Below are 17,369 nucleotides of genomic sequence, written 5' to 3' on the forward strand. Positions count from 1 at the left end.
CATTGAGAATTAAAATTGCTTTTTAGAACTTTAGCTTGATTTATATCTGAAATTATTTGAGCTGAAGTGAATAATTCTCAATGTGACCATATCTGTACTCCAAGATTTAACATAATTTAAATAACCCAGATTTCCTGAATGTCTTTATAAATCTGATTCTTATATGTGTATGGTGCTTATTTTCTATAGTGACTGCATAAATCAGAAGGTAGTATGTCCATCATTTTTTTGTCAGTAATTTGTTCTTATGCTTTCTCTTACATGTTAATTTGTCTCTATCCAAAGCTTCACTTTCTGAAACACTGAATTCTAGTGTCTGTGTATGTGTGCATCTGTGTGTGCATATGTATATATCATAGAATCATAGAATGGTTTGAATTGGGAGGGACCTTAAAGATCATCCAGTTCCACAAACAGGGACACCTTCCACTAGACCAGGTTGCTCAAAGCCCCATCCAGGCTCGCCTTGAACACTGCCAGGGATGAGGCAGCCACAGCTTCCTTGGGAAACCTGTTTCTCATAGTGAAGATTTTTTTCCTAATGTCTACTCTAAATCTCCCATTTGTCAGCATTCCCCCTTGTGCTATACCTACATGACCTTGTAAAAAGTTCCTCTCCAGATTTCTTGTAGGCCACCCTTAGGTATTGGAAGACAGTTATAAGGTCTTCCCTGAGCGGCCTTCTCTTCTCAAGGCTGAACATATGCACTAGGGTAAAGCAGATTGGAGCTCAAAAATCTTTGTATGGGTCTTCCTCAAAAACTGTAATTAGTGACCTGCCTATAAAGTTTTAAGTTTTAGACCTGTTTTTAGGATGTGCTTATTCAATTGGTTTCAGTACTGCCATGTTGCAGTTTCTTTGAGAAGTTGGTAGAGGAATAATACCTGAAAAATTTCAGAGGATTCAAGAAGAGCTCCAGATTTTTGTTGAACACAACAAACAATGGCCTTGACTTTAGTAACCAGCCAGGCTACAGCTCATGTTGCACTAGAAAATAATCTCTTATATCACAGAGGGACTGTCAGAGTGGTCCCGGCTGAGGGTGGATATGTGTTTCCCTTTGAGAATTAACCAAGGAGTTAGTAAGGCATACTGACAGTGTGCATTTTGTTTTTACACAGTGTAAAATAAACCAAAGTTTGGCATAAACGTAGGTTATGTTGTATGCATAGCTATTGCTAATGGGTCATGTAGCTCTTTTCTTTTGCCTGTAGCTCAGCTAGAAGGCTCTGTTGAAGTTTTGCAAGCCACATAAAATTAGGTCCACATGGGGTATTACATCCATATGCTTCAGAAGCTGCTATTAGATGCAGCTGAGAAGGTCTTCCTGGTTCACATGAATATGTGCTAATACAAAAAAGGCAGAAGACAGAAGCTGGACTTCTTGTAAATTGGTATAACTTTTTTAAATCGGTGGAATTTGAACTGTGCGGAACTGTTTCTTAGTACCTGCAGACCTGATTTTTGTCTCCTGTGAAATATGAACAGAGAATTCAAATCGAATTTGAACCACATTTTCAAGGTAGAACTTATTTGTACATTCTGTAGTTGTATAGAATGTGTGCCAACATAGAATGTATAGATATGGGGAAATATCCTAATAAGACCTTTAAGTTCAAATATGATTTATACATGCAGATTAAAATAACTTACAGAAATACATGGTATTTGTATCACATCAAAACTTGAGCCTGTGATGTCTCAGATTTTTCTTTTTAGTTATGTATTTTGTACACATATGTATTTATGTTGGCAGATGTACTTCGCCAAATGTGTATCAATGTTAGTTTGTTTCTGCATAGAAATTACTGTCAGAGAAATCTTCAAACTGATTAGATGGGTCAAATAAATGAGAAAGTCAAGCTTTACATACTTTACTAAATCACTGGTATGATAATTCCTAGAACACAGAAGAGAGTTTGTTTGTCTGCTGCTTTTTTATGTTTGTTTGTTTTATTTTTGGGTTTTTTTAGAATGGGTAAAAAAGTAAAGAAGGAAGGAGAGCCTCCACCCAAGGATGCGGTAAGTTTATAAACTGATATGTGCTATAAAATAAATATTACACAACTATAGGCCCAGTTCAACCATTCTTACATAGTTCCTTACTCTCCTAGCTTACCCACATTATCCTAAAAATGGCTTTTAAATATGACTCTGTTTATGCTTTTCTTGGACGGCATACAAACCAGAGTGACTGGGCATGTGTAGCTCTTTGTGGAGATTGTTGTCTTTGGCAAGCTTTGCAAATAGTAATGTATGAAACAATCCAGGCTTCTTTTTATTTGAAGAACAGTATTAGCTTTCCATTTGTAAAAATCAAAGGAGAAAGGAGAAGAGCAACCTGACATCTGCCTGTCTTTTCAACTGTGGAGACATGCCCTTTCTTTAAGAATGAAAGAGTTAAGAGCCTAGACGGATCTGCAGAGTTTTCCTGAATACAAAATTTTACGTTTTGAATGACAGTACTACATATTCTGGCTCTTCTGCAAAGATAGAATCTTTAGAAGCAGTTCAGGTTTTTCTGGTATAATTGGAAGTGCCATAGTGAGTACTACAAGAGCTGAAGCCAAATAAAGAATAATGGTGGTGTAATGGTTTAAACCCAGCCGGTAATGAAGTACCCCCCAGCTGCTCACTCACCCCACGCTTTCCCCCACCCCAGGTCGGATGAGGAGGAGAATCGGAAGAATGTAAACCCCACGGGTTGAGATAAGAAGTTTAATAACTAAAGATAACTAAAGTACAGTATAATACTACTACTAATAATAAAAGGGAAATAACAAGGAGAGAAAGATAAAAACTCTAAGGGGAAAGGGGAAAAAAAAACCAAACCAAACAAAATAAACCCAAAACAATAAACACAAGTGATGCACAATGCAACTGCTCACCACCTGCTGACCAATACCGAGCCCGACTCAAGCAGTAGTCTGCCCTTCCAAGTAAACTACCAGTTAGAGGTGAGTACTTCCAGTTTATATACTGGGCATGACATGCTGTGGTATGCAATAACCCTTTGGCTAGTTTGGATCGGGTGTCCTGTCTCTGCTTCCTCCCAGCTTCTTGTGCCCTTCCTCACTGGCAGAGCATGAGAGATTGAAAAGTCCTTGATCAGGGTAAGGGCTACCTGGCAGCAACTAAAACATCGGTGTGTTATCAGCATTGTTCTCACACTAAATCCAAAACAGAGCACTGCGCCAGCTACTAGGAAGAAAATTAACTCTATCCGAGCCGAAACCAGGACAGGTGGCAATGTGAGATTTAAGGGTCTAACACTAGCATGCTTTTCAAGAGTTTCTAAAAATTCACAAGCTACAAAGACACTCCCCAAAAGATAGAGGTTCAAAATGTAGGTATCACAGTATCACAGTAGGTTAGAGATTGGAAGGGACCTCAAAAGATCATCTAGTCCAATCCCCCTGCCAGAGCAGGAACACCTAGATAAGGTTACATAGGAATGTATCCAGGCGGGTTTTGAATGTCTCCAGAGAAGGAGACTCCACAACCTCCCTGGGCAGCCTGTTCCAGTGTTCTGTTACCCTCACTGAGAAGTTTCTTCTCAAGTTTAAGTGGAACCTCTTGTGTTCCAGTTTGTACCCATTACCCCTTGTCCTATCATTGTTTGCCATTGAGAAGAGCCTGGCTCCATCCTCATGACACTCCCCCTTTATATATTTATATACACTAATAAGGTCCCCCCCCAGTCTCCTCTTCTCCAAACTATAGAGACCCAGCTCCCTCAGCCTTTCCTCATAAGGGAGATGCTCCACTCCCTTAATCATCTTAGTTGCCCTGCACTGGACTCTCTCCAGCAGGTCCCTGTCCTTCTTGAACTGAGGGGCCCAGAACTGGACACAATATTCCAGATGCGGTCTCACCAGGGCAGAGTAGAGGGGAAGGAGGACCTCTCTCGACCTACTGACCACCCCCCTTCTAATACACCCCAGGATGCCATTGGCCTTCTGGGCCACAAGGGCACAGTGTTGGCTCATGGTCATCCTGCCGTCCACTAGGACCCCCAGGTCCCTCTCCCCTACACTACTCTCTAACAGGTCGTTCCCCAACCTATATTGGAACCTGGGGTTGTTCCTGCCCAGATGCAGGATTCTACACTTTCCCTTGTTATATTTCATCAAGTTTCTCCCTGCCCAACTCTCCAGCCTGTCCAGGTCTCGCTGGAATTTTTAAAGTTTTTGGTATTTTTAAAGTTTAGTTGCCTTATTCGGAAAGAAGCATAAGAAATAAGACAGAAACATTGAAGAGTAGAATGTAAATTCTGTGCTAGGTAATAACTAAGTTAATGCAAATCAGGATTTCAACGAGTCCCATAGAGGAGCATGAAGCTAAATACAAAGTTCAGTGCATTGTTTTAAAAAAAACAATGGGTTTGTCTGTAAAGAGTGATGGTACTGCAAGAGCTTTTTCAAAGGTCATAGAAAAGTTGACCAGCAAAACCTATGTCACATTTTCAATATTAAATAAGCATAAATAGTTTTGACTATGTAATATCCAATAGCCATGATGTCACTGAAGCATAGCAATTGATACCAGGTTTTTCCCAACTGTTCTGTGGGAAAAGGAATTACAAATATAATTCATAAGCTTCAATCAATAATAAGTCCTTACAAAGCAAAACTTGACTTCAGCATGACAGGATAAATACATCTAATGCCATTTCTGTATAGAAGGTGTAGGTGGATGGGACTAATTAAAATAGCATGAAAAATTAAAACCAAGTATCTTTGCAGTCTAAGAAAAAAAAAAAAAGGCATAAGAAGTAGATTTAAGGCATACAGATGAGCCATCGCCCTCCCAAGTAATAAAAGTTAACTTTCCAGTAAATACCTAGAAAGTCAGTAGAAGCAGCAACACAATTTCCATATCCAAAAGACAACATTAAAGTTTCTGGAGGCTGTAGCCTACTAACTGCAGCAATAAAAGATCAATAATGCTAGAAAATATATTCAACAACTGAAAAAACTAAACTTGCAGAAAAGGTCAGTAAAACATTAAAAAGGGAAGAATTGGAAAGAGTGAAGTCCAGATGGCATCTGAATTTTTTTGGCTTAGCTCTTACCTTTATTGTACTTTGGGCTAGCATCAATTCTAGTGGTCCTATCAGGAGGAAAAATCCTGAATTTTGCATAGCAAAACAGTATTAAACATGAAAATAAATCATTGATTAGTTGTAACATCAACCAAGAAAATCTTCTAGCTATGAGAATATTGTTAATAGTCATCATGTAAAATCAAATCTCAAAACTTTAAATTTCACCTGGATGTTTCAGATGGCAGGAAATGAGATGCAGGCAAAATAAAAGATATATTAGCTATTATCTTGTGATTGATAATCTGCTTATGAAAATGTCAAGTCCAAGAAAAGAAGCCTTGAGATAATGTGGACAGGCTTATAAAAGAGAGCCTTTGTGCATGTGGAATGCTCTGAGAATATATGGTACTGCAGACGACCACTAATTTTTATAGATTTCTAGGAACAGGTGGGAAACACATCTCTTAGCTTAACTACTGCTTAAGTTTCAGAAAGTATTCGTAAGGACTCTGTTTTCCCTGCCTTTCATGATTTGTCTTTTGCTATTATCTGTTCTGAGAATTGGGCTTCTCCAGGAAAAATATTGCTTTCAGCCTCTGTCTATATATGGATGACCTTAGCCAATAAAATATGCTAGCTTTGACAGAGATTGATAGGAACTTTTCACATCATATCTTCATTAAATTTGGTGTTGACAATATTACTATTTGACCATCAGCTAGGGCATAGACTTTAAAAGGGAAGCCTAACACCAGCACTAGAGAAAATACTGAGACATTGTCACTGAAAGTCAGTCAGAGATACCCTAGTATTTTTGAAAATGGCCTCAGTCGTAACACTGATGTTAAAAAGGTGGAATATATGGAGCGGCACTGTCAACTCCTGAAATTCATTCTCCACAGAAACACCTTCTTTGAGCAATTAATGCCGAAACATTAATTTGACTTTAGTAATGCTTTCAACACTGTCTCCCATAACATCTTCATAGACAAACTGATTAAGTTCTTGTTGCTGAGTTATTATTAAACTAAATGACTTATGGTACAGTAAGCTGATTACATTTTCTTTAAAAAGGACCTTTGTTCTGCGACTTATCCTGTGCCTCTAGCTTGTCACAGCAAGCATGGAGTTGGACAGTGTTTTCAGGTTTTCACACATGCTTGAAGATAGTAAGACCAAGCATATCAGCCAGGCAACCTTTTAACTGTTAATGTAGCTTGTATCTTGATCTTGCAGACTGTTAAATTGTGTGATATGCCTTATGGAAGGTGATGAAATTGCTTCATTTAAAAACCTAACAAAATAAGAATTTAGAAGTCTGGGTACTAGTATCACATTTTGCCTTATTTTTTAACAAGTCAGAGGAGGGAGAGGGAAAAAAGCCTCCTCTTTATTCTTTTTCCTTCTAGGACACTCATAACTTGCTTGAAGAATTGCTCCAAATAATTTCCTTGCTTAACAACTGACTTGTATTGTTCAGCAACATGTGACTCTAATGTAGCTCATAGAGAGTTTTTAAATGAAGTAAAACAAATAATAGACATTTAAAAATACATATGCTATAAATATACATTGTAGTAATATTTTAAAATAATTTTTATTTTCGAGGTTAATACATTGGCACTGAGAGACTACATGACTCCAGTATCGAGTAGTTTATGTATGTAACACAGATATTCTCTAGGCCTGAAGTGTGAGGAGGGAATACAGTATTTCCATGTTAAAAAATTTATTTTAAATCCAAACAAGCTTAAAACATTTCAATAGGTGAAATTTTCAGAAATCCTTGAGTCTTGTTAAAGAAGAAAACACTTTTTTAGAAGATTCCCTTGCTTAAGTGGTGTTAGTCCTAAAGAATCTATTAAGAGGGTGAAAACTGCCAGACTTCTTGGAAGATTTCTTTCTGTACGAGAGGTCAGAAATGGAAATTAACACTATATCATTTCTAACTGGATGAGCAGGGATTATATCATGGAAATACTTCAGCTAATCAAGATCATGGTGAGCTACTGAACTGAGTTGACAAAGGCGCAGGAAGGGTCCTTTTTACTTTTTTAAAAGCAACAACAAAGTGTTAATGCCTCAGAGTAACCAAATCCTCTTCCTCATACCATGCCTAAGTTCATAGGCTCTGTGCACAGCTGCTCAAAATAAACTTCTCATGTTCATTTCCAAAGCCACAGGATGCTCTTATATGTGTAACAGAATTACATAGTTCATTGTCCTCAAGACTTCCTAGATATACAGTGAAGTGTCATGGTTTCCCCAAAATTTTCATATGCGATGAAATCATTATTATATCTGAAAGTCAATAATTCTTTTTCATTTTTCAACAGTGTTTCCAATTGTTATTGAGAAAATAATTTCTCCAAGTAGATAGCAACTCATGTTCATATTTCTAATCCAGTGTAGATATCAAACTAGATTTAATTATTTTTAGGGAAATGTGAAAGTCTACTGCAGCACACAGGAATGTTTATAAGCAGTAGTTTGATATAAATCAAACTGTCCTTTTTGTTTTTATTTGTAGTTTGATCCTTTATTGATTGAAAGCAAAACAGCAGCAACAGTTGTGTTAATGCTTAGTTCTCCTGAAGAGGAAGTTTTGGCCAAAGCATGTGATTCTCTCTATAAATTTGCATCAAAAGGTTAGTTTTTTTGCAATGAGCTTTCCTTTGTGTTGTTTGGATTTTGATAGTAATTCACAATTTTTTAGTTTCCTAGCACTGAAACTTTCATTTCATCTCAAAGGTGTCTGTCAAGGTTTTGGTGGGTTTCTGAAATATCTACCAAACCTGAATTTGCAGTAATAAAGAAATCCTGTAGTTTGTGTGAAGGAAAATTTTATCGTTTTGTTGTAGAATTTTATATTCTCTGTTTAATCAAAACTTGTTTTAAATATGACCTAGATTTGTTTTGTTATGAGCAACAGACCTCCATCTGCGAAAGAATTCTCTTTTTTTATGTTACAGTTTGAAACTTCTGTACAGTTATAGTTATTTCAAGGTTCAGTTTTCAGTAAAAATTACTTTTTAGCCAGTTTCAGTTATTTTTGCATATAGCTCTTGTGTCAGTACTTTTGTTACAGATGATAAAGGAGGCTGAGCAGTCTCCAATAAATCAAACTTATTTCTGTATGTGTTGGGAATCTAGCAAGTCACCAGGATTCCAAATCTTATAAAGGTCCCTATATTATCTATACCTAAGTGTCATGTTCCAGGCACCCAGGAGACAATTGTGTAACAAAGGCTCAAGATTATGTAGCACATAATTTCCTAAGTTTCATCCTAGTCATTCCATACCAGCCACTCAAATTGGTATACACTGGTAGCATTCTTGGTATAATTAAACTGTTCTAACATAAATTTCCATTTATTTTATATTTTCTTTAAAAATTAGAGGGTTATATGCTGATTGTTGTACTGATGACAATTACCAACACTGCTGAATGAGAGGAGAGCTAAAGCCTTTGACAGTTGGCTAGGGATCATAGGGCTCAGAAAGATCTCTAGGTTCAGCTTAATATGGCAAGTTAGGCTGAGGACATGCAACCAGATTTTGAACATGTGAAGGGAGAATTTGTACTGTTGGGAAACAGTTAGGAATCACACACCATAAACTCTTTCTGGGTTCTTCCCTGCTCTCCACAGGAAGATGTGGCACATTGCAAGAGGGCAGATATTTAATTTTTCTGTTTCTATTAATAAACAATCCTGTAAGTTGTTCATGTAGATATTGCTGCAATCTTCTGGAAGATGAGACCGTACTTTGCTGTGTGGCACAAGAGAAGTTATTGTTTTCACTTTACAGTTAATTAATTTCTTGAATGTTGCTAGTAAGTTAAGTCCCATCCCCCAGTAAAAAAATAGTTCTTGTATTTTAATTGTGTTTTGGCCTGAGAGTGAGCACAGTTCTCCCGTTTCTCCTCATATTTCTCACTTGCAGCTGGAAAAGAAAGGCATGGTTTATTAGAAAATGAATTATAATTATGTTGTGGGAACTGAGAATAGAAGTAGGTTTCGGATTTTGTTTCTTGAGTTTTGGGTGGGTTTTTTGAGTAAGCAGGCGCAGAAGGCTATAATCATACAAAACACTTCTGTTCTTTGCGTGGCCAGAGCTTATTCAGCTACAAAGAGCTCCATTCTCAGGTGGTAGAAATCTCAGGTGGCATTTAATGATCCAAATCCTGGTAGTTGCTTCAGTTGAGGGGTCCTCAGAATGAATTAACTGTTATTTTGAGGAAAATAAAATTGGGAGGCAAGAAAAGAAGAAAATAAAATTAGGTTCTTAATGATACCCTTCACCTGTACTTCACTAAATAGAAAGCTGCCTTTTGTACTACCACTTCAGTCTCCAACAAATGAGTTGGGTGTCCAATAAACAAAGGCATCCTTTGCTTTACAAATGTGATTTAATCCTAGACATTATTAATCCTTGATACTATTTGACAGATGCTTATGTTATTTGGGGTATAGATTAGACCAAATCCCAGGATCCTGTCCAGGCCTTTGTTTTTTGTCCAATAGAAGATTGGTAGCTGCTTTACTTTGTGACATTATAACTGTGAGTATTTTTCATTTTTATAGAACTTTTAACCTAATTACTCTTCAGGTGATGAAAACAAAGCAACACTTCTTGGTCTTGGTGCAGTGGAACAGCTGTATAAACTCATCTCACATGAAGATCCAACTGTACGTAGAAATGCCATCATGATACTTGGCATCATGGCTTCTAATGGTAAGATTCTCAATTTTTTAATATTTTCTGCTGTGTATGAGTGTGGTCATCAAAGCAATAGGTGGCTCATGTGAAAAAAACCTATATAATGGCCCAGAACAAATGAACAAATTGAGCTAGAATGAGCTCCACTGATTTTGAAAAGAAAAGTACAAATTTTCCTCCAACCCTTACTTTTGTTTTCATGTGGCCAAATTGAAAGAGTTTAATACTGGAGCTATGTCTGTCAAGGAAAGCCTGACTGCATGAGATGCCCACCAATGTGGACGTGACACAGTATTTTACAAAAGTTGGAGGAGAAGGATAAAGTAGTATTTATCATCTACATAAAATGCTCTGACTTAATCAGTTGTTACTTGAGGCATTAGTGTAACTACAGTGATAAGGGAGAAAATGTATTAAATTTAAAGTAGCTAACTCAAGTACTGAGGGCAAAAAAAAACCCTGAGCTATCAAACATTGGCATACATATTTACCCAGCTTCTTTGGCAGGTCAGTGCTATTGCAAATATTTTGTTATCTGTATCTGAACTAGTGAAATTAAAGTAGTCTTGAATCTTTCACATTAAGACAATATGACATTGCCATTCACGTCAAGGTAGTATATCTACTGTAAGCATACCATTATTAAATGATTTAACTACTCTATATACAAATTTTCTTGTACCTTTTTATAAAGTAAGAATGGATGTATTGCGTCCATGCTGGGTGGCTGAGTGCCAAATAATCAGGCTGTAGTGAGTGGTAGGTAGACATATCTGAAGATGAAACAATAAGTGATGTAAGGTTGAGGTTTAGTGGCTATTATTTTTACTTTGCTTTTATAAATCTAATATCTAATCTAATGAATATAATTAATAAGGTCTTATTTTGGTAGATGTTCTACCCAGTTGGTAGAACATACCCAGTTCCATGGTGTATTTAAGTCTTCTCATCAATTGCTACTTGCTTTTCATGTTGCACTGGACCTTGTGCTCTTTACCTTTCTTTCAACTTGGCACTTGCGTATCATCATTCCCTTCAGAACTTAGCTTTCAATGCTGCTGCACCAACATGGATTGGAATGACTGAAGATATTCCTTTATATCCATAGGTTGTTTTTTTTTAAAAAAAAGTAAATTCAACTTAACAACTTTCTTCTTTTATTTCAACATATTGATAGTGACAACTTGCACTGTAAGATCACATAAAGCCTGTCCCAAAGAATGTTTTTTGGTTATTCTATCCAGTGATTGTGGTTTTGCTAGTTTGCCATTGACAACAATAAAAATGCATTCTGAAAGTCTTTACTATAATTTTAATAAAACCTATATAACTCATGTTTTCAATTTTCAGTGTGGGTTGTGTTAGCATAAAATTAGGAAGTGATGGCTTGAAAATTAAATGACAGAAAGATTGCTTTTAATTTGATAATCTTAACCACAAATAATTTTAACTAGTTGGGTTATGACTTCTTTGACAACTAAAACTGTGCAATATTTGATCAAAGCCTGCTAAATGCATATATTTTGAATCAAGTTTCAATGAAGTATTGAGGAACTTCATATATATCAAATGTCAATGAGAGTCATCTGGTACTTCCTTAATTTTTTCCAGGCCCATTATGATCTTCGTATATTTTCAGTTGCGTGTCATTCCCAGTCAGATCTTTTTGTCACTTGGAGAGTAACCATAAGTACGTTTTCCTTGGAGTAGAATCTGGTTTTTTGCTCGAGATTGGAGTAAGGATTTACAAGCCAAGATTGTCAAATTAATGACTTCATATTTGTATTTATTTCATTGTAGATGATGTCAAGAAGTTACTGAGGGAACTGGATGTCACAAATTCACTTATATCACATTTGGTGCCAGAAGGTAGCTTGCGGTGTTCATTCCTTGTGCAGAAATACACTCAGAAATAATTTATGATTGCCATTTGATTATGCAATTTTATAAAATATTCCTTGTAATATTTTATTTGTCATACTACATGTTAAATAGGTAATTACTTTTATAGAAGTAGCTCTGTTATTCACTGAGCAGTGGTTTTCGTTGTACAGATGTATCAACATGTTTATGGAGATGTCAGGTGTGGTTAACAGCTATTGTTTATGGGCTTCAAATAATATTTTAAACCATAGGATTTGTGAACATATGCTGTGCTGAATTAAACTTGATAATTTTTTTTTTCCCCATAGAAGATGTAGTTATTCATGAATTTGCTACTCTCTGTCTTGCATATATGGCTGTTGAATATACTACTAAGGTACAAATATTTGAGCAAGGTGGATTAGAACCACTTATCAGGCTGCTAGGTAGTCCTGATCCTGATGTTCAGAAGAATTCGGTTGAATGTATCTACCTCCTGGTGCAGGTAAAGTTTGTTGTTGTTTTAAATGAGAGAGTTAGATAAGCACTTATCCCCCTTGGCCACCCTCTACAGGGTAAATAACTTTTTACTATTTGGTTCCTTTACTCCTCAGTGTTCATCAATGTCTTTGAAAACATTATGTCCAAGTCCTTGATTGTAACATTAGTTATAAATATAGCTGATTTGACCCATTTTGTTGAACTTAATGCAATTATCTGTGCTTTACAGCAAAGTAAGTGAGATCAGAATCAGATTCAGATTTCTTTAATTAAATATGAATTTGTTTTCTTAGTTGGAAAATGTTAATCTTGGTAATTAGAGTTATAACCTGTCTATCCAAAGGTTGGAATAATGCTATGAATTAAAGAACTAACGATTGCATTGTGCCTTGTTTTGGCCAGCCAGTCCACAGTCCCAGTTTTGAACATCTTTTTAATCAGAGGTGAATGCTGTCAACAGCTACTTTCCATACTGGGAGGAACAGATTTGTTATTGGCTACTTTCACACTCAGCACTAATGTCATCCATATGCTGCTTAGCAAAAGAATGGTGCATTTGTATGGCAGTTCTTTTCCACAGCTTAAGCGAATCAATTCAATAATGAATTCAGTTTATAACTCTATCTCTTTTGGGGCATCAGAGCATGTCTATTCAGAATCACATTTTACTCTTTCTCCTTTTTTACTATCTCGCTGTCTTTGTTGCAGGGTATATCTGGATAACTGCACCTGGTGCTTGCTTATATTGATAAGGATAATTGCATGCTGCACATGTGCAATAAGCTATTTAAAAGCAAATTGTAATTTATTTATTTTTTTCCTATTTTAATACATCTACTACTGTCTTTTTATTAAGCCACATATACACTGTTTAAAGTTGAAATTTTAAATTGTCAGTTTGTAATTACTAAAACAAAGGAAGTTATAACAAAGCACCCACAGTAAAGTGCAAAAACTGTTTTCCCCTCACTGAGGTAAATCAAAATGATAAAACTAAATTTAAAAAACTTTCTCAAAGAAACATGTATGTTGAGACAAACATGGCAAAACCAATAGTAAATAGGCTTCCTTAGGACAAGATTCTGTAGCGTGTACTTCAGTCATGCAAAAAAATTGGAATTTAAGATTGGTTGGGCTTGACTATATTCAGTTTGATTCTTAGCTGAAAAGAAAGAAATCTTCAGAACTGGAAATTCTGGAATATGGACTTTTTTGTGTGTGTTTAAAACCAGATTTTTTATGTTCTTTCTGTAAAGTCAGGAACTGATGTACTGCTATATTCCCTGTCACTAACATTCTTTGTTGAATATTTTACTGCAGGATTTTCAAAGCCGTGCTGCAGTTCGTGAACTGAACATAATTCCACCCTTGCTGGAACTACTGAAATCTGAATACCCAGTTATTCAGTTGCTAGCCCTTAAAACCTTAGAAGTAATTAGCAAAGACGGAGAAACCAGGATAATGCTGGGAGAAAATAAAGGATTAGATTGTCTTCTGATGATACTGGAAACTGATGTACAGTTCACTTGCCTTAAAAGTTTTTTGTTCTTGCTGCTAATGTTTGTATGACTAATGAGAAATATTATTCATGTTATGAGAGAGTGATAAAAGAAGAAAATGCTCCTTACTTGGAACTAACTATTATAGAAATAGGATAAACTAGGATTAAGAAAGGGAGCAAAAGGGTTCACTGTAGTTTGTATTTGTTTTCTTGCTTTTTTGCAATTAGTAATACTATTTTGCATTTACTATCCATGTCTCAAACTATTGTACATATCAGAAAAATCCACCATATAGCTTTTTATGTGATGTTTTCTCAGAGTTTTTGATTATATGTTGAACTCTGGTGCTGACTCCTAGTTTGAACATTGCTGTTTTTTCCCCTGAATTTACGTTGTTATCAATGGCCTGAAATATAATTTCCTGCATTAGAAATTCTATTGTTTATGCTATTATGAAACTCATTTTAGTGCTTCTTGAGTTCAGCTGTCACCATGGGAAATCCAATGTGTAGAGAAATTTGTGAAGTATTTGAAATTCTCGGATGACAGATCTTTTCTGATCCTACCTGCCTACCCCACTTTGATGTAAATGAGAAAATTCTGGGTTTTTTACTGATTTTGGCAAATTGTGTTGCATCCCAAGGCACATCACAGAAATTATGCAAAAAAAAATAATGAGTATGAAAATATGTGCTTTGCAGTATGAATAAACTGTCCAAAAGACAGTTATGACAATTATACTACAAAGTTAACTGATGAAGATATTTTAATCCTGATTTGAAGGTTATTTGTTTGGGGATTTTTCTTTATTAGGAATTCAGTGATCTACATGTGGAAGCTCTTGCTGTGCTGGGAAATTGTCTTGAAGATGTGCATACTCTGCAACTGATTCAGCAGTCAGGAGGCCTTAAAAAGCTACTTTCATTTGTAAGAGACTCTACCATCCCCGATATTCAGAAGAATGCAGCAAAAGCCATTACCAAAGCAGCTTATGACTGTATGTGACTTTTTAAAAACCTATTGGCATGGATTTGTTTATGAAGTAAATTTTTATCTAGAATGAGGCCGTCTCATCTGGTTGAGGGTAGTACTTGTGCTGAGGAAAACACTGGCAAGAATGAATTACAGTGATGAATCTTGCCAATCAGAGCAGCAATTGGACGCTAGGATATGTATGTGTATATATATGAAAATCTTAAGATTTTGCCTCAGTTTATTTTTAAATGTAATATATTCTTTCAAAATGCCCTCAGAAAGGAAAATAGAGCGTTCTTTACCTTTTGTTTAATGATGCCAGGTAACTGCCATCTTAAGCCACCTTTGGTGGCACTATTTCTCATCCCTATCAGTTAAGACTTAATAGCAAGCTTACTTTCTTTTTCATTCAACTGTCTCTCTAAATGTCAGGCAATTTCAAATACAGATTCCTTTAACCAGGACATGAAAAACAAGCCTTTCAAATGGATTGCAGATTAATATTCCCAGTGGAGTTAAATAGTTTCATTGTCATCTTTTTATAATTATTCATCCTATAGTCTTTCTTTATACACTTTTCTTTAATTCACCAAGGAATTCTGAATTAGGCAGAACATGCTCATCATTTTGCCCACATGGATGCTCTTTAAATAAATCTACATTTGAAATTCCTTCCATGCATTGGCTTCTGAGTTACAACATATGCCTAGTAGTGCTGCGTAACAAAATGTAATGTAAGAAATAACATACTTCTGTCTATAGAAGATTTTAATGCAGCCAAGGGATTTTGATGAATATAACAGTAGAGCTTAAATATTTCATTCATATTTTTATCATCTCATTGTTGAATCATGGCTTTAATTTATGTGTATTTTGCAAATATGTTCTCTAATTTAATACATGGCTAAAATAATCTCTCCTTTCTGCAGTATTCAGACCTCCTTTCTTCTTACCCCATCCTATCTTTCCAGTTCTTTTCTCACCTTGCTTAGTTTGACATCCTGAATATTTGTAATTATTTGGATTGCAAATGTTACATGAAAAGAGTATTTCTGGTATTTCTTAGTATTCTGTGGGTTTCTGTATGCTTTTATCATTATCTATTGGAAGCTTTGTAAGTCATTGAAAGTTATTTTCATTAATCTTTAGGTATCAAAGATAGGAAGGGACTTTATTATGCCAGTATTTTCTTTGTGTATTTTTCTGTATTGTCATTTTATTATGCTACTTAGGACTGTCAGTATCATTTTTATAGTCCTGTGACAGGCTTGTAAGCAGTATGCTAAGCAGATTTATATTTGCTCCTGCTACTTTCTACTGCATCTTACTCTTTTTCATATTTATTTTCAAATATGCATAGCCTTCTTTTCCTCTTTCACATGTTTTTCAGTTTTTGTGGCCTAATATTTTAGCAGCTGTTAGTAGAAGCATGTCTGAACACAACATTTTTAAAGCATGGTGGCAAGAACTACATATAATATATTACAGTGCTAGCTATGATCTTATATCATAGGATGTTACTGTCAGTGAAGATGCATCTTCTTGTCATACTTCTTTACAAATGGAGTCCATGTGGTTTCATTATAAAGGTTTGCTTTCTTCTTCAGCCTGTGACAGTTAGCATGAATGCAGCAAGATGGGAAAGTAGATCCAAAGAAGATGTAAAATATTTGCTTCCAGCTGTAGAATTTTAGAGACAACAAGTTACACAAAGGGCAATATGTTGTACTGGTGCAGTGGAAAACCCAGTCCAGTAAACTTGCTGCTGAACATGCTCAACTTGCTTCTGCCACAGTAGTACTGAATTTATTGCAGATACATACAGCTACTGCTCTAAAGTCAACCTTCCAGTGAAAAGAAAAGTGTCATTGGGGCCATTCTAAGAAACAGTCCAAGTGCAGAAAGAAAACAGAAATGTTTGCAGTTCGTTTTCGTTTGTTTGGATTCTGGTTGTAAATATACTAAACAGCCTATCCAAACTGTAACACTAATGTATACTATACTAATACTTGCCTTGATGTAAATCCAGTATAATACAGTGCAGCTTCAAGTTCTTTTATGACTTTTTCACTAAATTTACAATAGCCATACAGTAGCCCACATTCCTCAGGTTTGATAATTGTGGTTGCAATTTACCAACATTTCTGCATACTCGGGAGAAAAATAAAGAAATTAAAAACTTTCTTCTGCTGTGATGGAACATAAATCTAGCTGGTTTTTTTAATTCTGACAGCTGAGTACACAGCAATGTCTGGTTTTGAAACCATTATTATTGACAGATGGGATTTAGTTTGGGTTTTTTTTTCTGATAGACATGATTATAGCAAACAGTTTTGGTTTATACCCCTTTCAGCCCTTTGGAAAGGGATTCCTGTAACTTTGTTGTTGTTACTGTTATGTATCCCTTAAGAGCTGTTCTCAATATCAGTATAAATTACATGGTACTATCACTATATTCCATTTTAAACAGCATCTTTAGGATGCTGTTCTGTTTAAATAAAGTAAAAATGATCATATTTCTAGATACAATCATCTGTTTGCCCCTGAAAATTTGTTTTGTTCTGTAACATGATTTTGAATTAATTATTAATTAATATATTAACTTATTAATGGTTTTATTTTCTATGCTTAGAATTACAGTGATGAATTTTACTGTGATTCCCTCCTTGCTCAGTAAATAATGCAGTCATATAAGAATTCGAAATATAATGCTATAAATTGATTATCTGTGATGGATTATCTGGACTGTTGATTAAGG

The 17,369-nt window shown here is 35.6% G+C and overlaps 1 protein-coding gene across 1 annotated transcript in view; it reads left to right on the top strand.

Annotated features, from left to right (window-relative positions):
• Positions 1–1,975: 1,975 nt before the first annotated feature.
• Positions 1,976–17,369, top strand: part of ARMC3 (armadillo repeat containing 3) — a gene marked incomplete at both ends in the record, with an annotated part of 48,247 nt that continues 32,853 nt past the window's right edge. Inside the window, 7 exon segments of the mRNA XM_080611195.1 lie at positions 1,976–2,023; positions 7,579–7,696; positions 9,660–9,785; positions 11,571–11,639; positions 11,963–12,138; positions 13,455–13,649; positions 14,450–14,633. Of these exon segments, the coding sequence (XP_080467321.1) occupies positions 1,976–2,023; positions 7,579–7,696; positions 9,660–9,785; positions 11,571–11,639; positions 11,963–12,138; positions 13,455–13,649; positions 14,450–14,633 (916 nt within the window).

The sequence above is a fragment of the Psittacula echo genome (assembly GCF_963264785.1).
Source record: "Psittacula echo genome assembly, chromosome: 2".
NCBI classification, from domain to species: domain Eukaryota; kingdom Metazoa; phylum Chordata; class Aves; order Psittaciformes; family Psittacidae; genus Psittacula; species Psittacula echo.